We start from the raw sequence: 27,342 nt of genomic DNA, 5'->3' as shown, positions 1-27,342 counted from the left end.
GGTTTAGATTCAATTTTGGTCAAATTATGACCCCTCAGGGTTAGGGTGGGGCCACAATTGACGATCAAAGTCTAACAAATGAAAATATAGGGTAAATCCTTTAACGTCGTCGGGAATTTAAACAGCAAGACCATTGTAAATCATATCTACATGTAACAAGAAATAAATCAAAATATAATTTGAAGTTTGTGTTTTCCGCTTATAGTTACAGAGTTTGGGTTACTGGGGATATATATTGCATTTTTTATTGCAGAAAGGGACAAATTTACGATGAGACTTGTTGGAAATAGCACTGCACAGGGTGTCGTTGAAGTCTTCTTGGCGGAGCGATGGGGAACAATAGATCCAGCTCACTGGGATAACAAGGCAGCAAAGTCGGTGTGCAGATACTTACAAAAACCGAGGTAGCAGATTCGATTGTACATAATGACATTTTCCAGATCTCATTGAATTTAGTTATTGACAAGTATTTCCTATAAATTTGTTGACTTAAGTAGGGAGATATTCTTCACATTCGTTCATGCAGGAAAAGGATATCTGAAGTAAGGAAGGAAGGACATAAACGAATTAAACATTTGTATTTATTTTTTTTTTAAATAAGCCAACTTTATGCATTAATTGCAATAAATTTATTAATCGGTTTCAAATCTACTGGTACGATTAATTTTTGCAAGAGGAAAATAATATTAGAATTAATTATACACTGAAGAAGGGTCGCGACGATGACAATTTGCTATTTCTAAACAAGAGGCCCATGGGCCTTATTGGTCACCTGAGCATCATGCAACAACCTTCAATCGATTGAATTTGGTTCATGTTTTAAGCTAGATGCTGTTGCATTCACAATTTCGAAAGAGGCACCATTGCTAATCATAACAATACCTTAGCAATTGTTAAGTTTGTTTACTTAATACCGATAAGCAGGGTAGGGGAACAAAAATGTATGTAAACTAATCAGTAATATTCAGCGATAATCAGGAGTGCTCCTACCACACATGAACCCCTGATCCTAGGTCTACACATTGCACAATTTTTGAAAAGGCACATTTGCTTATCAAAAATGTTTGATTGATACTAAGGAGCAGATTTCAAACAATTCATTTTCAGTATATAAGTAGAGATCCCCCCCCCCCCCCCGTTGGTATCCCTGACCGAGGGGCCTTGAAATTCAAAATTCTGGAGGAAGAGCCAATCATAACTATGTAAATAGTTCATCTGCTTATTACCCATCTTATTCCTGCACATCAAGCAGTCAAACTGTTTGCATGATTGTAATCAGCATTGAGTCCTCTACCAAAATTGTGAAATTCATGTCCCTGGGGGTCAGAGGTTCTAGTGTTAGGGCGGGGCTAAATAAGTATATAGTGAAAATGCATTTTTTCTTAGAAAATCTTCTCTGCTCCTGGGTATTAAATAAACCAACTAAGTACATAGTTATGATGAGCAAGAGTGCCTCTACCAAAATTATGAATTTTATGGCCCCACGGTTAGAAGTTCTGGTGTTGGGGGGGGGGGGGCTCTATTGATTATATAGTGAAAATACATGAATTCTTTGAAAATCTTCTTCTCTGCTCCTAGGTATTAAATAAACTAACTAAGTGCAGTTATGATGAGCAAGAATGCCACTTCCAAAATTATTAATTTTATGGCCCCAGGGTCAGGGGTTAGGGCGGGGCTCTATTGATTACATAGTGAAAATACATTAAATCTTTGAAAAAAAATTTCTCTGTCTCTGGGTATGAAGCAGATGAACTACCTATATAGCTATGATGAGCAAGGGCCCTAATCTTGCAGAATTGTGAATTTCGAGGCCCCAGGGTCAGGGGTACGGGGGGGGGGCTCTACTTATATACTGAAAATGAATTGTTTGAAATCTGCTCCTTTGTATTAATCAAACATTTATTTATTTTTTGATAGGCAATTTTAAGGGTGCTTTTTTAAAATTTGTGCAATGTGTGGACCTAGGGTCAAGGGTTTATGTCACAGTGTTGGGGGCACTACTGATTATTGCTGAATATTACTAATTAGTTGAAATGCATTTTTGTTCCCCTACCCTGCCTATGGGTATTACGTAACCAAGCTAAGCAACTGTTAAGTGTATTGTTATGATGATCAATGGTTCCTCTTTCAAAATTGTGAATGCCTTAGCATCTTTGGCTAAGGACATGAATCAAATTCAATAACTGGAAAGTTGTTGCATAATGCTCAGGTGACCTATAAGGCCCATGGGCCTCTAGTTAAAGATTGCACTAATTTTAGTGGTTTTTGCCCCACCCCCCAGGCCCCAGGGAGGCAGGGACCACGAAATTCACAATTTTGTTCCCTTTCACCCACAGATGCTATATGCCAAAAATGGTTGAAATTGGTTCAGAGGTTTCAGAGAAGAAGCTAAAAATGTTAACACATGATGCACGACGGACGAAAACAGATAGTAATAGGTCACCTGAGTTTACTCAGATGACCTAAAAACCCTGTGAAAGAAGTCGATTCTCTTTATGCATAAAATGGTGTAGATATACCAATTAATTGATCAACACTTGATTTTCCATTTAAAGCATTAAAATAAAATAGAGACTTAGTGCTTTCATATCCTATTAAATATTTTCTCCTAAAAGTCCAGGTCTTGGAGAACTTGCTTTTTGAAATTGCAATGTTCTTGAATTTTTAGGTAAACAGGTATAATTGAGCACTTTCAGTGAAGGAAAATAATATGAGTGCACTCTCTGATCTAAAAAATAAAACTTGTCTTTAAATCCTCAGTAAAAGTTCTATCATTTACTAGTTGCATATTTTAGATCAGAGGTTGCGATATATATTTAATATAGAAAAATATCTTTAAAAATTGGCCGTTTTTGTAGACTTTTTCAGATAATGAGGAAATTGACGTATTTTGTGACGGCATAATACATTGACTAGTCAGAAAATTACGTCTTTTTTGATAGATACGCAGTCACCAAGGATCTAAGTGATATTCAATGCATTGCTAACTACAACTAAGTATTTTCAGGTTTTCAGAAATCCACAGGGCCAAATAAGGCAAAAGTGAACCTTGTTCTTTCCGGATATTTCTTGTATGCAAATAAGTAGTGTTTACTGTTTGGCTTAATGTGTACATTGTTGCAACATTGAAATATAAATTTCATATTTAAATATGAGGATTAAGGTGTTTTAATCAGTATCACACTGTAAAGAAGACTGTATGAGTGGTTCAAAATTTGCTTTCTATAATATGATGGAAATGCTAAACTATGCAGGAACGGATCATGTCTAGCACACCTATAAACTAAAAACTGCTGTTTGATGAATAGTCATCAATTCAAAGCCAAGTTCATGTGTACAGTGTATGCTAAAAGTGTCATCTTTATCAATAATATATTTAATTTTATAAATCTATTTCATAATCTTCTTTTCAGTCGCTTTGGATTTGCTATTAATACAGGGATATTTCACCAAGGAAGTTCTGATCAGCTGCTTTCTAGAGCGATTTGTAATGGCACCGAAGAAACTCTGTTTGACTGCAAATTGATTGTATCTGGTATAAGAAACCCTCCGCAAGCTGCTGCTGTCATTTGTGCGGGTAAATATGTTTTTGTTGCATATAACAACGAGCCTTTTGTTACATTAATCCAGATGTATTTTCAAAATATTTTAATTTCGGTTTGTACGGTTCGTGTATCGCTTTCAGCCTCACATTAAAGTAGTTTCAAAAGCTCATAAACATGATGTGATATAATGCTTATTCAAAAAAAGACTGGCCAAATCCAAAAAGACACAAGACTAAACAATCGTCCTGAGTGTTTTTTTTTCAGATTAGGACAATAGTCAATGTCAGTACAATGTAGGCCTTTAATACTAAAGTAAAGACTGCATGTATAAGGTTTGACATTAATATGCCTTATTTTTTTTATTCAAAGTAACACATTTATATATCAAATACTTCATAAACAGTTTTTTAAAAGTAAAATATTAATTTTCTTAGGTGGTGCGTTGGCAATTTTGTCTTGTGTAAATCATGAACTTTGAGAGTTTCACTGCTATTTATTATGATAGTACACTTTGAGTGATTTTGCTGATTAATACAGGCACATAGTATTGGGGTAGTTAGGAGCTTCAGCATTTCTCAAACAAAAACTTTTATCATGAAAAATGTACGTTGAAAGGTTGATAAACTCTTTGCAATCAAAAACTCAATTAGGGCCTAGACTTTTCATTTTGCTATCCATTAATTTACCGGACATTTGTAACGAACGACAGATTTACAAATGAATTGATGGTTAATCTTTAATTAGATTGTACCCTTCCTTTTGCTGTAGCATATTACATTTACAGTAATTTGGCAATGTAAAAACAGTATTAATAAAAATCGAAATGTGATCGTAAGTTGGAAGCCACCTGTACCCGAGGAATAGGATTCTCGCTCGGATTTTGACAATATACCTTTTATTTCTTCTTTTAAAAATGATGCTACCTGCCTTTATCTACCAGTAAATTTTTTTTTTTTGGTCCTCTAGGAAAACAGCTGCATGAAATTGATAATTATCTAATTTTTTGGGACATGGATGGGTTTACAGTGTAGTTCTAGTTCCAGGTTTGGCCAAAAGGATATAATTGCTTGAGAAATCATGATATACTAGTATTCAGGTCTGTATGACTTGTGCATAGTGGGCTCTTCATTCTGAACAGAAAGTTTTAAAACAAAGACTAAATAACTATACCTGAAAATAATGTGTTTTAAAAAGAAAGATTATTAAATGAACATTTTCTATGTTGTCTTTTTAAAAATAATATATTAATATGAACGAGTTTTATTTCCCAGCACCCCTGAGAGCCTGCATTTGTTATAGACACTTGTTACAGAAATGCACGTGCACGCATAATATACTGTAAAGTGCTCTGAGAACACATGCAAGAATAATCCAAGTTGAGAAGTCTCTTGAGAACAAAATTTGAAGAAAAAAAAACATGGCTTTGGCATTTTGTTTAACATTTGATCTGAAAATATAAGCATAAAAATTTTCGATGATAAATTGATTGGTCAATCAACGGTATAAGTTATCAATATGAAAGTGTTAACATGGAATTTCTATTTTTATTTATCTAATATTTATTTGTTTCATATTACCTGTTTTATAGAATATAAAACTTTATCACAGTCATCAAAATTTAAAAAAAAAAAATTAATAAAAATATTAACCAAATAGAATTGCTTTAAGAACTTTTTGTTTTAACATCTCTTTTACTCAAAATATTAATCATCATAAGGATTTTTGTTCAAAATTATTTACTGTATTAGAAAGGAAAAATTAATTTTCGCTACTCTTTTTCAAAGTGTCAGCTTCTTAAAAAGACAACTAAGTCATTAGACCTAATTTACATGCCAAGAAATAATTTTATGGTAAATTAAAATTTCTCTGAATTTCTTTTTAATTTGAATGTTATGCTGAACTTTCTTACATGGTCTATGTCAAGAATTTCAGAATACCAAGTAATCATTTAACATACTTATGCAGATATGTTATGATTTTCGAATTTAATATATTATATTTCCTTGGAATTCTCGCATATTTTTTCTTTTCTAAAAGCATTTTTCTCTCATGATTTAAAAATTTAGTCCTAGAATAGTTAGAATAATATATTTATAAACATTCTAAATAGTTTTCAACAGTTTTATCGCCAACTACACGCAAAAAATCTAGTACACGTACATTGTCAAGCGACTTCAAGCATAACGCATATTTAATTTAGTACTTAAAATTCCAATTCACTGAACTATTTTTAAATTTGCTAAAATTCAAAGCAGAGAATATAACCACTAATATTTCCATTTCTAATTTTTTCTCTCTATAATAACCCTTTGAAAGTAAGCGGAGTTGATTTCATGATAATTCTGCAGGAATGTAAATTAGGCAGGTCAATAGGTCAGCAACTAAGGAGGCCTAATACGCATGCAAATCTCGTGCGCATCTGTCTCTGTGTCTGACGCTAAGGAGGCCAAATATGCATGTAAATCTCGTGCGACAGCCTTTGTGTTTGACGTCAGTGTGCGAGGACTATTGAAATTGGCATGGAAGTCCTCGTGTAATTTAAATTGATTAGTCTACATTCTTAATGTCTATGTCTACAATTTTATTTCACAATGAAATGGAAATACCCGTTATGCAAATTATCCCATGTTTCCCACTATTGTTGATGCCCTGGCATACTCTCAAAACTAGACAGTGATTCCTTAAATATACCATCAACGAAAACGATATGAAACTCTTCAACAATTTAAACCTTTCGAAAATCCCGCACTTTAGAAAATATGTCGCTTACATAATGCATTAGGTAGCGTACGTGCACAAACTGTCATATCACGTGAACGATTACCCCAATTAAGCAAATATCTCATTCCTCTTTCAATTTAATTCTCAAGCAAAAATTTTTCTCATGAACATTTACAAAGATTGATATGATTGAAAAATATTTGTTTAAAGTAACACCGTGACGCAGAAAGGGAAAATTGACAAATGTAGAATTTTGTTTATAGATATAAGGTTTAAGAAAATTACGGATTTCAGAATCTCAAAATTCTATTTTTATGGAGAAAAAATAAAAGTAAAAATAATTTCAGTATGCCCCGTAACGAAAATATTGCAAAATACCCTGGTACTTCTTACTTCATCCTCCCTGTACACGTGCACAGAAAAGTTGAATATGTTTCTGTAGTTACCTAGTCTCAAGTATCTACGAATGAATATACGTTGACCAAAAATTTTGATGTAATTTTTAAAAAAAAAGTTGTTAGAACATATTTCTCACCTTTGCATGCTCTAGTTGAATGTTGTTTACAAGTTTTACATGTAGTTAAAAATTAAAGGTGTGTGTCCTTGACATACACGAAACAACGAAACGGTAGATATAACCCTTGTTTTTCCGGCACTTATATTGTGCAGTCTTTTCTTGCAGTTTAATTCTTATGTCTGAGCTACAAGGGTTGTTCGATATGTATTGTGTATTGTACAATATCTCAAAAGCATTCGATTCAAATAGTCAAATGGACATTACATCCCTTCAAAGTATTCTCCGTGATTTGAAATACACAAATTTAATCTCTGAATCCATTCATGAAATGCGTCACGGTACGCTGATTTAGGTATACCTCTGAGGCACTGACTGACGGCTGAGCCAAGGGCCTGTCGGGACTTGTATCGACGACCAGATAAGAACTTTTTAATTAAGTTTTGGAAAAAGGAAAAAGTCGCATGGTGCTAAATCCGGAGAGTATGGTGGGTGTGGCAAGACGGTAACCTTCTCAGACTTCAAAAATTGCTTCACAAGATCAGATGTATGTGATGGAGCATTATCATGAAGAAGGCGAACATGCCTAAATCCCGACACAGGACGTCGTTTCAGATAATATTTCTTGAGCTTTTTCAGTACAACATCTCGATAATACCGACCTGTAACACTTTTGCCCTTCGGAACCGGAATTTGTACGGCTAAACCATCACAAGAGAAGAATATGCAATAAAGGACCTTCTTTTTTGTGCTCATTGTCCTTTTGGCAACTACAGGCCTTCTCCGTGTTTGGTTATCCACAAGTTGTTTAAAACTTTTCTTACTGGTTCGAAATAGTGAACCCATGTTTCGTCACTAGTAACTATGTTTGCAAATTGTCTTTGATTGAAGTTTGGATACATTTTTAGCAGTTGCTTACCGGTTTGCATTCGTACGTTTTTTGGTCATCTGTCAATATATGGGGTATCCATCTGGCAGAAATCTTTCGTAGTTTCAAAATACGCTTCAAAATGAAATGCACCCGCGATAGCGATATGCCAACAGCTTTGGCAATATCACGAATCGTGTACCTGCCATCACTTTCAATTATTTCCTTAACTTCTGAGACATTTGTCTTGCCTGATACAGTCTCAGGTCGACCCGATTTTGCTGCATCTTTGACGGACTCTGTGCCAGTCAGAAATTTCTGTCTCCACCTACGAACTGTCTCATAAGATACCTTATCAGACCCATAAACTGACCCCAATTCAGTAAAAATCTGCTTTACCGAATTACCGAGTTTTGTGCGAACTTTTATATAAGCTCTAATTTCTTCAATATTCTCAACCCGTTTCCCAACCATTTTTACAACAGTGGTCAACGACTGGCTATATTGAACAGGTCGAGACCACTAGATTTTCTGACGTCAGAATAAATTTGCATGTAAATTAGCTACTGTAATATGTTTACTTTACCTACTGCTGAATTAGCCGCAATGCATTGTGGGCTACTACAAATACCTAGCTGTGTTGAAAATTAAAGGCAACTTGAATTGTGCCTTGGAAACTTATTTTCAATTCTTTTTTACAATTTGTAAAAGAAATATTTAAAATGATGTATAATCTTTCATTTTTAGGTCACCTGAGTAAACTCAGGTGACCTATTGCTATCCGTTTTCGTCCGTCGTCGTGCGTTGTGCGTTAACATTTGAACATTTTCAGCTTCTTCTCTGCAACCACTGAACCAATTTCAACCAAATTTGGCACAGAGCATCCATGGGTAAAGGGGAACAAAAATTGTGAATTTCATGATCACTGCCCCCCTGGGGCCTGAGGGGTGGGGCCAAAACCACTAAAATTAATGCAATCTTAAAAAATCTTCTTCTTTACTCCTGGACATCGAGCAGTCAAGCTGTTTGCATGATTGTAATCAGCATTGAGTCCTCTACCAAAATTGTGAAATTCGTGGCCCTGGGGTCAGGGGTTGTAGTGCTAGGACGGGGCAAAATAATTAGGTAGTGAAAATGCATTATTTCTTTAAAAATCTTCTTCTCTGCTCCTGGGTATTAAATAAACCAACTAAATACATAGTTATGATGAGCAAGAGTGCCTCTACCAAAATTATGAATTTTATGGCCCCAGGGTCAGGGGTTCTGGTGTTAGGGCGGGGCTCTATTGATTATATAGTGAAAATACATGAATTCTTCAAAAATCTTCTCTGCTCTTAGGAATTAAATAAACTAAGTACATAGTTATGATGAGCAGGAATGCCTCTTCCGAAATTATATATTTTATGGCCCCAGGGTCAGGGATTCTGGTGTCAGGGCGGGGCTCTATTGATTATATAGTGAAAATACATTAAGTCTTTGAAAATTTTCTTCTCTGTTCCAGGGTATTAAGCAGATGAACTACATATATAGTTATGATGGACAAGGGCCCTAATCTTCCAGAATTGTGAATTTCAAGGCCCCAGGGTCAGGGGTACCATAGAAGAGGAGGGAGGGCTCTACTAATATACTGAAAATGAATGAATGGTTTGAAATCTGCTCCTTGGTATTAATCAAATATCAAGGCCTAAGGGTCTGGGGTTCATGTGTGGTAGGGGCACTTCTGATTATTGCTGAATATTACTGATTAGTTGAAATTCATTTTTTGCTCCCCTACCCTGGGTATGGGCATTAAGTAAACAAACTAAGCAACTGCTAAGTGTATTGTTATGATGATCAATGGTGCCTCTTTCAAAATTGTGAATGCCATAGCATCTGGCTTAAAACATGAATCAAATTCAGTCACTGGAAAGTTGTTGCATAATGCTCAGGTGACCTATAAGGACCGTGGGCCTCTTGTTATGCTCACATTTACAAAATTTGCTTTATGAAGCCTTATATCAACTTATAATACATCGGCCTAGTACACCATTGTTCAAAGAGACGTATAAGTGCTATCGTGTCGATAAAACATTGAGTTTTTTCACGTGATATACGTGTACATAGCTTTCGCAGGTAGTATATAGGTCTTTGTTTTTAGACAGCAGGAGAATGTGTGCAATTATTATTTAACCCCTCAATATTATCAGAAAGTGTTTTATGTATATGCAAAAGTCAAAGCGTTTGTACGATATTCGAAGCAACTGTTAATCATCTAAAACAACTCTAATATTAAATGTGAGCATGGAGCAATGTCTTTAGAATATTATCTTTCAATTTCGGTCTAATAAAGTTATAAAGAAGCTCTACAGTTTTTCCGGTGACGAGTTAAATTTTGTGCAGTAAACCGACAAAAACCACGTGTAGCCATTGAATCGTTAACACGTAGTAGACTGTTATGCTTTGGGACTCTTTCACTTGATTGGAGAACGGGCGTGACGAAGACATCGTCACGTGTTTAAAATTGCCTTCCAAGTATAAGGTAGTGGTCTCGACCTGTTGAAATGACGATTATTTTACAACCATGTGTATTTGAAGGTTCGTGTTTATACTGATGGCAAGGTATTGAATAGAGTTGTCCAGGCGTATAAATGTCGACGAAGTCGTGCAAGGCGATATCGCGCTGTGGTACAATACACAATACATATCGGACAACCCTCGTATAAACTCATAATTTTCATAAGTCTTTCTCTGTATGCTACAGATATCTTAAAAGAAAAACATTATTTTGACTCATTGTGTCCTTTTAAAAATCGTATCGCCATTGTACTATTTTGTTTATCAAAAGCGTTGGCTTTGAAGTTGTTTGGATTTTTGTTTACTTTTCTACACTGTGCTATTTTTAGTAATGCAGTCGATCATGATGCCTACAGCCAGGATTTTGCTTTCAGCAAAGTCCGGCTAAAAAGACTTTTCAATATCTTACACAAAAAGTTTGTCAAACGGAAAGATAAAACAACAACCTACACAAAGAGGAAAGAATTTTTTCGACAAGAGTATTAAGCTTCTTTAATTTACCATTTCCCCTATTTATAAGTGAAAAAACTCTTGATTTCAGACTCTCCAAAGGTAGCCCTTGTTGGAGGAAACAGTACAAAGACTGGTTTAATAGAGTTAACTATAGAGGGAGAAAAAGGGTACATTCCTCCAGTAGGTCAAAACGAAGCCAAGGTTATTTGTCGACAACTTGGATTTACAACGTAAGGCAAATGTTCAACTATACATATTTGAATAACAAAGTCAATCGTTTTCTGTCTCTGAGTATTTAATTGTATTTGAAAATAAAGTCTTTCCACTTCCAAAAATGTTTTATCAGTCTTTATCGCTTTATGACTGAGTTTTGGTTATTTATTTGATTTGAAGTTTATAGAAGTCAACTGAAACAAAATTATCTTTTTAAAAGTACATGTAATAATCAAGATGCTGATTTTTTTTATGATTGCCAATGAAATTGCACTTATTTAATTAAGATGAGCGAAAATTATAAACAGTGATTAGTTTAGGTCATTTCTGTCTTTTTTCCCCTAGAAATATAGCTTACTATGAGGGATCCACATCATTTCCTTCTATGTATGCTCGTCGCTGGGCTTTCTCGGTTTCCTGTACCGGTACAGAAGGGAGTATTTTTGATTGTACAATGACCATCGATGGAACATTCAAAACGGAACAGTTTGCTTATCTGTCATGTGAAGGTAGGTTCATCTTTTTACAATATATCTTAAAATTGTTTTTTCTTTTATTTTTTAAACAATAGAATATTGTTTTATACAATTATGGTCAGCATTTAAGAGTGTTCGATCAAAGTTTATACGATTTTAAAACAAGATTGAAAGCTTTATTTTAATGACACGAAAGAATCATGATAAGTCCTTGATTTGAATAAATACATGGTCCTAATAATCTGCAGGTGTGTAAAATCTCAAAAGATCAATATGTTATTGCGGTCATTCCTATGCTGAAATTTCATACCTATTATTAAGAATTATGCAAATTTTATCTGAATTAAGCTGAAATTGACATGAAGCTTATTAAGTACAGCTCCGTGTAAAAATCATGCAGAGGGTGATTCATGGGGGGTTTCAGAATTTCTTCAAACTTTGCATGTTGGTAGAGTATGCTAAGATACTCCAAAAAAAATTATAATTTTTTTTTAATTCTGCCATTGGTATCCATGGCAACCGATAAACTGTTTTGGGCAAAAAATGGCTGAAATTTCCTCTAAAAACAGGCAAAAATACCAATAATGAAGATTAAATGAAAAGAAAACTAAACAATAAAACAAATTTATGTTTATTTCTTATTAATATACAGCATAAGTAGTTACTATCCATATCTAGTCAAAAATATTTTTATGACCAGTAATGTTTTCTAATTTTAAGCTAAAAAGGGGAGATAATCCATATTGGCAAAAAATGTAAAATATCAATTTTTTAGGATTTTTATCTATCAAAAATTTCTAAAAACCCCACAGCCAAACTAAAAAGCCATGTTTGTTTCATAGAGACTATAGTCTAAAGTCAATAAAATTATTAAAACATTTTTGTGCAAATGATTATTAATTTCCCAAAACAACTGATGAATTTTGTACAAAAATGGTAATTTCTGTTTTTTTGTCACAGTCCAATATATGCCATATATGTTTGCATGTAAAAAATAAATAGCATTTCAAAACCATTTTTTTATATTTCCATTTTCAAATACTATCAAATTATTTACTTTTCATAATTAATCCAAATATTACCACGTCCAGTAATAGTTCTTAATTTTCAGCTGAAAAGGGGAGATAATCCATGTCGAGAAAAACTGAAATTTTCAATTTTAAAAGGATTTACAGCTAAATTCAGCTATACGATAAAAAAATTCAAGAAAAAATACACTACAGCCAAACAGAAAGGCAGTGTTTATTTCCTAGACACCATACCTTATGGCAAATAAAATATTAAAAACATTTTTGTGCAATTGATTATTAATTTCCAAAAGCCATTAAAGAGTTTTATACAAAAAATGGGAAATTCACTTTTTCATCACGGTCAAATAAATGTCATGTATATATTTAATATGCATGTTAAATTATAAAAAGCATTTCAAAACAATTTCTTTATAGTTCCAAATCCAAATCCAACTCAATTATTTATTTTCAATAATCAAATTATATCTATATCTACAGTATTATTTCTAATTTCAAGCTGAAAGGGGGAGATAATTCATGTTGACAAAAAACAACAAAGTATCATTTTTTGAGGATTTCAGTTATCAAGAAAATAAAATATATCTATGATTTAAAAAACAGCAAAACAAAAAAGGCTGAGTAGGAATCATAGATACCATACCCTATGGAAAATTAAAAAAAAATCATGTGCACAAAAATCATTGTGATTAATAATTTCACCAAAAAAAAGAAGTAGCATCATCTTTTGTCAGAGTCCAATAAATACACCATGTACATACACCAGTACATGTTTACATGTAAGAATATCAGTTTACATTTTAAAATAAATTCCTTTACATTTCCAAATTCAAATACAACACAAATTATTTTTTCATTAATGAACAGTTAACTGTAAAAAAACATTTGAAAATATTAATCATATTAATATTGATTACTAGATACATTTATCATATAATCATTGTATATGTAAACACAATTTTTAAAGTTTTACATCTTTGTAAGGTGCAGTCATGCCACTCAGAATATCACTAATCTCCTCTGCTTCTCTTCTGTAGTAAGTGACTGTCCTTTGTTTATTAGCCTCTTCTAAAAGCACTTAAGATCCTTTGGAAAAGAATTGCTGCCTCATTAACATTATCCAAAGTACCGTCATGGAATCCACTGAACTCTAATCTCTGCTTTTTGACAGCTTTAAATATCATATTTTCCATTATTCCTAAAATAATAATTACAATATACATGTACATGTACTTATCATTCATCAATTTAGAATTCTTTAGTTTATGCTACATTATTATTAAGGTACTAAATGGTTATTTTGAATTTATAAATTACTTTACATGGAATATCAAGTTTATATAATGCAGTAATTTCATTAAAAATCTATAAATGGTTGCATGACAGATATTCTCCCACCTTTGGAGTCTTATTAGTTGGTGGTGTTCAATGATGTTTTCTTGCTGTCTGTAATAAATAGTGTAACCTTTTCCTTCAAAACCATGATGCAGCCCATCGCATATATTCTGTGAAAATAAAATGGAGTTTAATTCATCTAAAAAACAATAATACTAATTTATGAAATACAGTAAAACAAAGTTATAACAAAGTCACCGGACCTATGAAATTACTTTGCTACATCAATTACTCATTATATCCATATAAGGAATTTGTTAAATTTATATAACTGGGGATCTAAAATAACTTCGCTATATCCATGAATTCGCTATATCTGTTTGTAGTAAACGAGTTTTGCTGTATGTGAAATATCTTTTCTACTAGTGTATTTTTCATCATTTGCAATTTGTCTCCAGTTTTAACTTTAGTACAATTTAAACAGAATCTACACGACTTGAGGCTTCTTCCAATAACTTCCATATCAGTACAATATTAATCATGGCTTTGCTGTTCTAGGGAAGATTCTCCCCTATATATTTCAATGTGGAACTTTGATCCCCATTGTGGCCCCATCCTACCCAAAGGGGGGTTTAACTTAACCAATTTATTTATACACTACATCACCAGAGAATGCTTCCATATCATCATCTTAATGTTCTTGAGAAGATTTTAAAAGATTGTTACTTAAACCATTCCAAGCTTTCTATCTACTTTTTAAGATCCATGTGCGCCTTGGTTTTGAATCCCAATGAGAAAAACCCTTTATTTTTCATTCAAAAGTCATGACCAAGGTCAAGTTTTTGAAAAGTTTTTCATTTTCAGTCGGGTGTCAAATCTGTAATCTGTTACAAATATGTTTGCCTGTGACAAACTTTGTGCATCTCAGACGGTTGAGCACCAGTTATTTCAAACACTGCCTTAACCATACCATCATACTTATTCATGCCTCATCGCACATAGGGGAGTGCACAGTAACTTAAACAGGTCTAGACGACAAGATTATCTGATGACACATCAGCTTAAATTTGCATGTAAATTGGCTATCAGTTTTCTTTACATAGTTTTAGACAGCAGCACAATGTGCACAATTATCATTTAACCCCTCAATCAAATATCAAAAGTAAGACATACAAACGTCACAAGGTTTGTACGGTACGTATTGGAAGCAACTACAGTGGTACCTCATTTATCCGGACGCTTTGGTTCCTAGTCAAATTTCCAGATATGTGAAGTGTCTGGATACCTGAACTACCAGTTAAATAAGACAAAATAACGTTAAAAATTTTCGTTCCGATGAAAAATCTTCCGAATACTGAAGCATTCAGATATATTGCATCCAGATATCTGAAGGTTCACTGTATTTATCATCTAAAACTACAATTTTAAATGTGAGCATCGAGTAATGTCTTTGGAAACTAATCTTTCAATTTTGGCTGTATAAAGTAAAAAAGAAACTCTATAGTTTTTGGTGATAAAGTATGCAGTAAATCGACGAAAACCGTGTGTCACTTCTGATTTGTATTAACAATAATTGTAGAATGCTAGAGTAGAGACAAAAACGTTGTGCTGAAAATTACCTTCCATTAACGGTAGTGTACCCAAGCTCTTAAGAAAATGGAAATTCGTCTTTTGCTTAATTAAAAGTATTCAACAGCTGCAATACTACAGGTATCTATGATTTTTCCTTTTTATTAAAGACTCATAATACATTGTCATATAGGACTTGTAAAATACTTTTGACTGCATATAAAAAGCTTTTGAATAGATTAATAGCAAGTGCAGCAAGGGTCGCAAAGCGATGCACGTAACTGCGAGCTCTGATGAAAACGCCTGGGCAAAGAGAAAATTCAGACTACTGCACATTCATTCCAAAGAATTTTTTACCACAGTAATTTAGACCCACAATGCATCGCTTCATATACAAACTCTAAAGCAACATTCTCGCGAGAATAACAACAAAAGTTAAACGAATAATAAACTTGTCTTGATTTAATGATTTTATCTGTTTATTGCAGAAAGATAGTCATACACTGATTGAAATCTGCCTTGTTCAGGCTTCGGTTTGGTAAAGCATCACACAAACGGCGTCATATGACGTCAGAATCTAATACTCACCGAATTTCACGTGCGGATTTACATGTCCAATCTAAATGAAAATGGATAAGTATATGCGCTCGCCCTAACGGTCGCACCGTCAACATATTAAAGCTACATAGTTATTTCAAGCTACAAAATTAATTATCTTAATTAAGAAATTGTTCTGCAGTGTTCTGGACCTGATCTTACCTGGTCAAATGTAACTGTCCAAATGTACATTATCTTCCCTCTCCAAGTCGAGTAAGCTGACAAAATCGGACTGCCACCCCTCTCTGAGAGTTTACTCTTGGACTCTGGTGGATTACCGTAGAATTTAACCTTCTGAGATAGATCACAACGGTGTCAGTAGGCGAGTACCATTTCGGGAGAACGTCAACAAGGTCAATATACTAATCAACACGACACATGGCTATACTTTTGCCCGAAAACTATGCCTAATCTGTTCTTGTAGAATCCTTTCAACCAATTTATGTCACTTCACACATATTTTTGCAATAAACATCACAGGATGCATCAAAATAACTTTGCAGCGTACAGCTAACCATAGAGGCTGCCATTTATTTTTACTAGCGCCACCTATGTAAAATTGCAAAGGGAGATAACTCATTTGAAGAATCTTGACTAATTCTCGATTTTAAACACCTTGTATCTTTTCAATACTTCGTTTGCACAAAAATATTAAAGTAAATTTTTATTAAGCCTTCCATGTTCACTTGAATTATGTATTAAGTTTTTGTACTTCTTCTAAGGTTTTAATGATATTCTTTTCTGAAATAGGCATTATTTGCACACTATCTATACAAAATTACACCTCAAGTACTTTATCCCTGGCTAAATGAAAAAAGAAGAATTATAACAAAATCAACTGTTTATATTCAATTTAGACCCAAATGAATATATTAAACCCAATTTTATTGAATTTGAAGATGGTCGATAAATCACCTTTTCTATACTGTCTGCATGATTTTTACACGGAGCCGTACTTAAATATACATTAGCAAAATATTCAGAGTTGTTCGTTTTCGACAATTAGAGCATATTGCATGTTTGTTTAGTTCAAAGATCAAAACAACAGGGATATATGTAAGATATTTTTGAAAAAAAATTCAGGACAAGCTTGTAATTGTCAATGAAAATATGGTAAATACCTTTACTCCAATAAGATATTTTTGCTCCTTTTTTAATGATTGGACGTATATATTTAAGATATAACTTATTACTTTATTATTAACTATTATTTTCAATTTGAGGTTGATTCAAAGCATTTCACCTTAAGCCTACAATTATATGTATGATCATTGGATGTTTGGAAAAAAGAGATAATTATGGTAATTTTACTATATTTACTCTCCTTTTAGATTCCTTTACACTCAATGTTGAAGATGGTTTTGCTAAACATCAAGGGACACTTCGTCTATCACTTGGAAATTTACACGGTTATATTTCTTCGGAGAACTATGCCCAGTGGGGAATACAGGAAGCAAAAGTTGCTTGTCGACAACTTGGATTTCCTATGTAATTCACTTTTTAAATTAAATGTAACATTTAAGGCTGGTCCAATCTTTTTCTAAGTTGAGAAATATATATCTTTTAAAGGTACTTAGACACAGATTTGAAGTTACTATTTTCTCTATAATATTACGACACAAAAATTAATTAAAAATCTTATTTCATATAAAAGATATTAAAATTTCAACTTTTTGCGGGTTTAATTGAGACATCCTTGCTCTTTCGCAAATTAATTCTATTCTTAATCCTTAGGAAAAGTCGCAATTTCGTTGTGTACAAATGAAAAATATTAATTACTATGATCCAGAAAATTCAGAGTAGATATGTTCGAAAGCAAATCAAACACACAATATATTGTCAGTCCATGCAGTTGTGGTAAGCAGACTGTGACGATTGAACGCACCCGGTGAATTCTAAACATCAACAATAACAGAACTCGTCCCTGTTTACAAAAACTGTGTACGTAACACGAGTGTGCTCGATTTGATAAACTCTGTACGCAACTCTTAGTTCGGAATGACGATACTTGTGAAGGAGTTTTGTTTTCTAACATTTCTACTCTGAATAAATTATTTTTCTGGATAAAATTTTTTATATTTTTCATTAATACACAACAAGATTGTAATTTTTCCTAAGGATTAAGAATATAAGGTTAAAATTTGTGAAAGTGCAAGGATTTGTCAATCAAACACGCCAAAAAATTTGAAGTTTGAATAACTTTTAAATGAAATAAGATTTTTAATTAATTTTTTTGTGAAATGCTATTAAAATATGTAAGTCGTAATATTATAGAGAAAATATTGACTTCAAATCTGTGTCCAAGTACCTTTAAAGAGATTATACTTCTTAACGAATATATTATGTTTTGCTAGTGACAAAGTGTTTACCTTCAACTACTTTGGGCGCAAATTTGGTAGGCGGATGATGAGTTTTCTTTCATGTAGCGGAAATGAAAAGGGGATTGAACAGTGTACAAAAACATTTGAAAAGGGAAAAATAATAACAACCGACTTTCATGGACTAATTTGTACAGGTAAGTTTTAAGGCACATAATTGCGGATACTTTCAATGCTAATAAAAATGTGACATACTTTTAAAAATGTTTTTAAGACACCTATACTCTATACAAATAGAAACAAAGTCGCAGTTGTTTTTCAAACGTTTATTTGTTAGCTATAGGTAATCTGACCCAAAGAATAAAGTAAGGTTATATGATGAATGTCTTTCAATGAAAGGGGACAAAACCTTTTCTTGTAGAAAGAAAATTGATAATTATTAGATGAAAACTAATGGTATTTGAAAATTGTGATTAAGAAACATTAGATTATGAGTAAGACAAAAATATGAACAAATTATCATACAGGGTATATAGACTAGGTTCTCCTTTAGTAGTATGGGTCACAACTCGGTAGTTTTAAGAGGGCTGAGTGGTTGTGGCCATTTCCAAACTATATTGGTCTTTAAAAGACGAGCTCCATATAAAGATATACAAAAATGATTAAATTTTAAAACTATAATGTAATTTTTTTCTTTGGAAAATAAAGGTTGGCAGCTAAAATTATTATATCAGAGCAAACATAGAGCTCTAAAACATCAGAGGTGGATCAGGTACCATGAAAATGAGCATCCCCTGCAGACCGATCACATCAATTGTGTTTTCCTTATCCTGATCCGAACATAACGGGAAAAGCTGTCGATACTTCAGTGTGTAAATAATGGTCTAACAATTAGTACTAAAATCTCAATCAACATTTATCTCAACGAAGTCAATGTGTCCATGATAAAACTTGATGATGAAAACGAAATGGTGACTTTATACAGGGCTGATATTGTTGTTTCATCAACTTCTTCGTCTTTACCTACCTCGTTAAAGAAATTATCCATACATCCATACACAACACTTGCGTATGGAATCAGCTGAGAGATTTAAACCCCGTATAAAGGAGATAAGGGTATATTGCTCCATAACTAAGGAAGGCGGTTGAAAAATTAAAGTCATCATGTCTATCATAAAACTTTGTTTTAAGATTACCATTATTGTCTTTTTCTAGTAAAATATCTAATTATGAAATAGATGTGTCAATCACTGTGGTGTCTTTTATTTCAAGCTTAATTTACAGTACGTCGTCGATATATGCAAGTGTCGAGTTGAAGGCTACAGCAAGTGTTTTCCTCTTTTCCCTTTAGAAATTTTAAATAAAATTCTGCTTCGAATCATATGAATACAAAAATAGGTATCCGGATATGAATTTCTTGTCATTCAGTGTTAGAATGGAAATCATAGGGCAAAAAGAAACAATTGAAATTTCTTTACGATGTGGGTGGGAAAATGTTCTTTGTGCCTTTCCCATCGCCATCATATTTGTTTTTTTAGGTGTAAAATTCCTGAAGTAAACTTTGTAACCCATCTTGCAATTCTCATTCATCTGATTTGTCAGTTGAAGCAATGTTTGTCCCTCGTTTGCTAAGCTGACGCAAAAATAAAGCCCCGGTTCCAAATACTTATATAATTGTCCAAAAAGACATTTTAATGCATTAATGCAGACAAATAATATCATAGAGGATATATATATATATATATATATATATATATATATATATATATATATATATATATATATAGTTTTGTGCCATGCGGATTGTGGGTTATTTTGCGTCTTTTTCACTCACGTTGTGGGTACCTTGGATGGGTTATGGGTCATTATATATTGACCCACAAACCATGTGCCTAAAATTTTGTTTATGACAATAAAATAGTAACTATATTCATTTTTTACAAAAAAAATTTTTTTGACCCATAATTACACAATCAAAAAATGACCCACAATGCAATTTTATATATACGAAATCTTACCGCTGAGTGGATTGGCAGGATTTCGCGCGTGACCCACAATATTTTATATACTTTCACATGAGAATTGTAGGGATAAGGGAAAACGGCTAGATTTTATAGCCTAATTGCAGAAAATCATTGTTAAATTTAACTTTTTTTTTTACTTACATGTATATATGAGCTTTTGTTTTTAATGTACTACATTGTATAAATCTACAAGAAAAAAAAAGGCTAATTTATTTTAAACCTTTTATCGTACGATAGTTGTGTCCTTCCTAAAGTTTATATATCTAAAAATAAATTCTTATAAAAAATGTGAAAGAAAGCTCCAATTACTAATTTTTTGAAAGAAAAAAAAAAACGACTAAAATGTTGCTATAAAGATCGCGCATTAAGAAGTGAATCGCGATGTTTCAATAATTAAAAATATACGTTAGGTTGAAATCTCAGAAACTTTAGCTTTATTCAGAAAAAAATATATCACACATTAAGATTTAAGGGAAATGTAATCAAATCAACAATTATTGAACATTTTATAGATGGTATAAAAGTAAATACTCAGTATCTGACAGTGTTTTATATTATTCAATGTAAGTATTGACCCAGAATAATGTATAGTTGCCTGTATTTGGATCCTGCAATTTCTATATCTTTGGGGAGGTCAACATTACCGCTACATTGCGAAAAATTTCAATTCATTTACGCTACATTTCTTTGAAATTAAATTCCGGGTGATCAATACCGCTATATTTTATCAATAAGACTATTGCCGATTAATATACAATTATAGCCTTTTGATGAGGTCAATCCCTCGATATATAGACCTTAGAGAAAGCATATTGACCGAGCACGAAGTGCGAGGTTGATATGCTTTCTCTAAGGTCTATATATCGAGGGATTGTACCGAATCAAAAGGCTACAATTGTTTTATTATTTTTTATCCGTTAATAAGAAGTGTCTTAAAATCCTTCTTTATAATACGCATTACCTTCTCATACAAGGCATTGTTATGGCATTGCATTATGACGTCACAGTAATGAAAACCAGTTGCAGTATCTGTTTTTAGAAACATCCAGTCTATAAAGACTATTGTGACGTCAGCACTATTGTTGCTTCACAGAAGAACGTTTCCAATTTTAGAAAGACTTAATGAGTAATGAGTTTTATTATTTTTCTCAGATAGCTGGAACAATACAGAAAAATAATAAAACTCATTACTCATTAAGTCTTTCTAAAATTGGAAACGTTCTTCTGTGAAGCAACAATAGTGCTGACGTCACAATAGTCTTTATAGACTGGATGTTTCTAAAAACAGATACTGCAACTGGTTTTCATTACTGTGACGTCATAATGCAATGACATAACAATGCCTTGTATGAGAAGGTACTGAGTATTTTAAAGAGGGATTTTAAGACACTTCTTATTAACTAATAAAAAATAATAAAACAATTGTAGCCTTTTGATTCGGTACAATCCCTCGATATATAGACCTTAGAGAAAGCATATCAACCTCGCACTTCGTGCTCGGTCAATATGCTTTCTCTAAGGTCTATATATAGAGGGATTGACCTCATCAAAAGGCTATAATTGTATATTATTATTTTTCTGTATTGTTCCAGCTATCTGATTGGCTCAAACTGGATCACATGATCAAGTATAAAAAGTGTTACAGACTCGATGTTTCTATTTTTAAAATTTATAAACCTGCTGTTTCTAAAATTGGAAACGTTCTTCCTTAAGCCTTAAACGGCCTTAAAAAATACATCATTTATGACAGAAAATGTCTCTTACAAAATAAAAGTTGGATTAAGGTAGAGACCGATAGCAATCACGTGATAGAAAGAATTCGCATATTTGCACGTGTTTTTTTTTCCGGATTCCGGAACGCCGTCAAATAAAAGTCTCCATTTACACATTATTGTCTATGCTACAAGATGGCCGACGAAGCAATCGAGAAATATCCTCTATTTCAAAGACAAATTTGCCCTACATATTAAATCTTTACAGTTCTCGAAATTGAAGCATCTTCATGAGAATCAAAATAGAAGTGAGACTGAAACCGACCAAGAACATAATTATGATGAAACTACTCCTTGTCCAGTGCCCACTGCAGTACCACGTGGGTACACCGGTATCGATCTGTGCTTGACGTTTTTTGTTTAGACATTTTAAAGATCATGACCCTACAGATGTTAATTGGTATGAAGGAAGAAGAAAAATTTTTACAGAACAGATTTTTTGTATGCTGTGTCCGTGTCAGGTACATAAGGTGAATATTTACGACTTAGTATATCGATCATGACTAGGCCTATGGTGCTTGTTTGTTTACGCACAGGTCTGGTACAACCAGTATATTTAGATTCAATTACCAATAACCTTCATAGATTTTTTTACCTTCCTAAAGTAGTTTTATTTAGCTAAAAATTAAAACTTATTTCATGACCAGACTGTAACTTCTACATGTAGAATAGAAGAATAAAACCAGACATCTCAGAACATGATAAAGGCCGGATTGGTAAAAAATGTAAAGTAATCATACTTATCTGTGCCTAACACACGAGGTGGTGTTTAGTTACTCAGATCAAAAAATGGAAAAACATATTTTGCTTAAATTGTTCAAATGCAGAAATGTGTAAACTTTCTCTGCTTTGGATGACAGGTGCTTTTTAATTATTATAACCCCTTTTATAAATGATAGTGGACATTTATTTGCGAAACTTTTGTCTTTTTGAAATAAAATGCAAATTGTAAAAAGTTGCATTGAAAAAAAAAGAAACAGCTTTAGGATCAAGTGACAAAAAATAAGGTCAGTCTTGTAGGAGGAAACAAGACTTTTTTTTAGCCTTATGTAATATTTATGTACATGTAATAAATTTATGTATGTATTTTTTTAATGCTCAAAAGGGTCCTGATTATAAATAGATATCATATTCATAGATTATAAAAGAAATATTTAATACTACAGGTGAAGCAAGCTATGGACTAGACAGTGTATTCAGCTTTCTCTGCTGAAATAATGTGACCAAATCAAGTGTCACCTGGAAAGAGGAATGTCAATGGTGCTTTTTACATCACCTCCAAAATGGCCATTGGTTTGTATTTTTTCCTTTCAATTTACACTTGCACAGGTATAAGGGAAAATCTAGAATTTTTTTCAAGGGGGTGGTAAAAAGGAGGTGTTTTATAATACATGTATTAAAAATTTGAATTTATGATTTTTAGTCCTTGTATTTTTAATGTAAACACCATAATGTACATACAGTATTATTGTATACATATAGAAGCATTTTCTTAAGTCAGTAATTTCTCAAAGATCATATAAATATTTCAGGAAAGTTCAAGCCAGATCTGCTACAGAAAACTGAACATAAAGTGGCATACTTTTGTGTCAGGAAATGAGGAACATGTATGGCTGGACTGAGAATCTAACTGGAGATCCCTGCATCACTACTTACATGTAGGTGCTCTATTGACTTAAATACATGTATGGTTAAATGCTTGTATATAAACATATAAAAAGGCATGTTGTAAATTGAATTCAAAACTGAATTACCAAAAAAATTGTAAAATGTAAAGATGTTTTCTAACTTGAATGAAATTGTTTGAACTAAAGCATCAAAGAATTGGTAATATGATAATATGAAGAAGTCATTATTGTTAAAAAACTTGTAAGTGACATGGTTTTTTAACAATATTGACCTCTTCACATTATCATAGCTAAATTTGCAAAATAAATCAAAATTGTTAATAAGGCCACACCAATTTAATTTCTTCTTCGTCGGACATTTGATGAAAAAAGTACAAACGGGCTAGCGGTCAAATAATAATATTATTACTTTATTGTAGGCAAAATTTTTAGGCGGGGCATGAAAAAATTGGAGCGGAGAATTATATTTTTTCTGATTTGCAGAGTAAGTAGATTAAAAGTAGGATAAATAGAGCGGAAATGGAAAAGAAAACAGCACATAATTCCCATGGTGTGGGGATTTTAAATTAATATTATTTGTATAGTTCTGTTTAAATATGAGCGCGCGGGTCCGACGAACAAAAAATTTTATTGGTATGGCCTAAATTTCACAATATGTTTTAAATAGATCAAGCTATTTACTTTATTTTATTTTCATCATGTTACAGATCCCATGGAAATATAGGATCCTTGGCTAATCAAGTGTCATCTGCAGTGTTACAAAAGAATATTGGATATCAATAAGGTATATAGGGACAAAACTGAATTTAAAAAATGGAATAAGATGTAAAAAGAAAGTATTTTAATTCCACATATAACCCCATGGTCTTGGCCTTAGAGTGTGGCCTACATTTAGAAACTAAAATAATTGATCTTTATCCTTATATACCAGTTTGTTTAATTAAGACAATTCATTAATCCAGATAATTTCCTTAAGAGCAAAAGTGCCCAGATTAATGAGACCGGCTTAATTTGCATTTAATTTAAAAAATTCATGACATTATATAAAAAAGGTATCTCAGAAGTGTCTTATATTCATATAGACATAGTCATACTATGTTTGCAGGGTAAGAAAGAAGTAAAACATGTATTTTCATTCTTATTGTATTAAAATATTTTGTTCTGTTCAGAAAAAGAACTATCAGAAGGAGACGGTAAAGAGGAACGGACAAATCACACCATAAGACGTGCTTCAAAATCTGAATATACAGAATGAATTTTGCTAACTGCAGATCACCTTGTGAAAGAACACCTTTGTTGTATTGACATAAAAACAACGGAATTGTCAGGATCCATGAACATGACGCACCTGGCTGCATACGATGGCAATTAAAAATACATACATGTTTACACTGATCTTTGTTAGCCAATAAGACAAAAAGCAAAATAGCAAGTTTATCCTATTACCGTACATGTACTGAATGTATTCACTTTATTTTGTTGAACTACATCATGAGTTTAAAAATTGTACAGTATCATATACAGTTTATGGTGGGATTCCTCCAACTTTTATGAATCTGTTTGCAAAATCTATACTTTAAGGTTACAAAATATTACCTCTAATTCATTGTATGCTTTTTTTTGTAAATTATTACATTATTTTTGTATGTACGTAATGATAAACAAATCACCCTATTTTCCCGCACTTTTTACCATGTGATGCTTTAGTGTATTAATATCTGACAACTGATGACCAGCCAGTCTTCATTTAACAGTGTAATACATAACCCATTTTTATCTGAATATTTTTAAAACAAGGATAACATGCTGTGGATTGTTTCTGCGTTCAAAACTTCTTAATCACTTGGTTTTCTTATTTATGTTGTACATGTATTTGGAATAAAAATGGAATTGTTAAAAGTGAAATTAATCATTCTATTGTTGTCAAAGGAAGATAATAAAACCAGTTTACTTATGAACAGAATTGGTCAAAACATATTGTCATTGATAATTCATCCAAGAATCATATGTATAATAAATCTACAAAGTCAATTTGAACGATATCAAGGAAAGTTCTTATCTTTTTTAATATAAGTGCAAAAAGGTCAAGCAGGGCAACATGTGTCCAAGTGTACATGTATGAATTGTTTTCTGTGATATAGAATGTAATTTAGAAGAATATTACTTGGAATTTTACTCATTTCCTTTGAAATATTTTGATTAATTCTATCTATCAAAGTCAATTTGAACGATATAAGGAAAAGTTCTTATCTTTTTTAATATAAGTGCAAAAAGGTCAACCAGGGCAACATGTGTCTAGGTGTACATATGTATAAATTGATTTTGTGATACGAAATGTAATTTAGAAGAATATTACAAAGAATTTACTCATTTTCTGTGAAATATTTTGATAAATTCTTGATAATACCTCTTAGTCACCATATTCTTCAAAAGTGCATCCTTCTAAAGGAAGGGGGTAGGGTAGGGTGTAAGATAATAAAATTGTTCCAGGTTGAATTTAAACCCCATTATGTAGTATGATTTTTTTCTAAAATTTAAGACACTTATAGACTAACTATAATATGCAATAAAAAAAAGAAATTTGATGGGTAATTTTTTCACAGTGTAAGCAGAAGTGTGAGACTTTGTGCAATGAATAGGCAATATTTTAACCTAATTTGACCATGCATCTTGGTAAATGTAATTCTGTTTTTCGCTTACAATGCATGATAAATTTAAGATTGATGTCAAATATTAATTCATACAGACAGATGTTTGAATTCATATAAGACAAATGATAATTGATATAGCAATAAAAAATTTACAGCCCTTTTCATATCATATTCTTATATTATTTTACCCTGCTATTTCAGCTCTTCGGTGGTTGATGAAGGCTATATTAAAATTGTCAAATTTCTCTAAAACTAGCCCGATGACCTGCCTTGAATTTTTGATATGATTTAGAACAAGGACTCAACACAAACATATAAAAAATTCAGAAAAATTCAATGGGTAGTTTTTTTGTTGACAAGCTATCAATCTCTACCTTAAGTAATTTATGCTTGCCCTTACGTGTAAAGAGTAAAAACACATTCTGCAGCATCTGAACAAATCTGACCAAATATTTGTTTTATAAGACATAAACACATCGCTTCTTGATCATGCATAAATAAGAAAAAAATGTCGTACTCGGTCTTCTTTGGTTTATGCTTAGACAGATATACGTTGCTTAAATTTTAGTCAATGGGGCTTGGTTCCAGGTCTGTGTATTTTTTATATTGTGTGATTAAATTTACTAATTATATTGCAAATCTTAAATCACTGAAATCCATAGTTTTTTTTAAATCATATTTCTAAGAAAAGGTGACACTCGACCTCTTGAATACCAGGGAGTGTCTTGGTCCACACTACACATAGGCGTTGCAGCCGTGGTGCTAGAGAGGGCTTATCCCTTCCCTCAATCCCAGCCCACGTCTGAAAAGATAAACAGAAAAAAGGGATTAAGAATTGTGGCTTACCTTATTTGGTTTAACCCCCCCCCCCCAACCAATTTTAATTTGCTTCCGACGCCAAGATGCTAATGATTTTATTCACTGTATACATTTTTCCTACCGGAGTCGGTCAGATTTAATTTCCGAAATGATTGGATTATTCTCGTCCATTACCTGCCTATTGTCAAAATATAAGCAAAAATATCCTATGTGACGCAGTGTTTAGAACGTCTGCTCTACAGTAGCGAAGTAAAGGGT

General features: G+C 32.6%; 1 protein-coding gene and 2 long non-coding RNA genes across 3 annotated transcripts in view; 2 read left to right on the top strand and 1 right to left on the bottom strand.

The window, feature by feature from the left end:
• Positions 1–18,731, top strand: part of LOC134244870 (scavenger receptor cysteine-rich type 1 protein M160-like) — a 40,597-nt gene extending 21,866 nt beyond the window's left edge. Inside the window, exons 8-14 of the mRNA XM_062727112.1 lie at positions 254–404; positions 3,414–3,577; positions 10,743–10,884; positions 11,213–11,376; positions 17,204–17,360; positions 18,227–18,387; positions 18,718–18,731. Coding sequence (XP_062583096.1) covers positions 254–404; positions 3,414–3,577; positions 10,743–10,884; positions 11,213–11,376; positions 17,204–17,360; positions 18,227–18,387; positions 18,718–18,731 — 953 coding nt within the window. The remainder of the gene's footprint in view (positions 1–253; positions 405–3,413; positions 3,578–10,742; positions 10,885–11,212; positions 11,377–17,203; positions 17,361–18,226; positions 18,388–18,717) is intronic.
• On the bottom strand, positions 12,885–16,435 carry LOC134244869 (uncharacterized). Its single transcript, XR_009987306.1, has 3 exons — positions 16,035–16,435; positions 13,770–13,876; positions 12,885–13,569 (listed from the first exon to the last, which is right to left on the bottom strand). It is a non-coding gene; the product is annotated as an uncharacterized LOC134244869 (long non-coding RNA).
• A 4,774-nt stretch (positions 18,732–23,505) lies between the features above and the next one.
• Positions 23,506–25,405, top strand: LOC134244868 (uncharacterized). Its single transcript, XR_009987305.1, has 3 exons — positions 23,506–23,644; positions 24,322–24,398; positions 24,784–25,405. It is a non-coding gene; the product is annotated as an uncharacterized LOC134244868 (long non-coding RNA).
• Positions 25,406–27,342: the final 1,937 nt, after the last annotated feature.

Source organism: Saccostrea cucullata, unplaced genomic scaffold (genome assembly GCF_032062105.1).
Source record: "Saccostrea cucullata isolate Sc308-1 unplaced genomic scaffold, CSIRO_AGI_Scuc_v1 ctg2369, whole genome shotgun sequence".
Taxonomy (NCBI): Eukaryota; Metazoa; Mollusca; class Bivalvia; order Ostreida; family Ostreidae; genus Saccostrea; species Saccostrea cuccullata.
The sequence above is the reverse complement of the archived record's forward strand: the minus strand, read 5'-3'. Positions and strand labels throughout refer to the sequence as shown.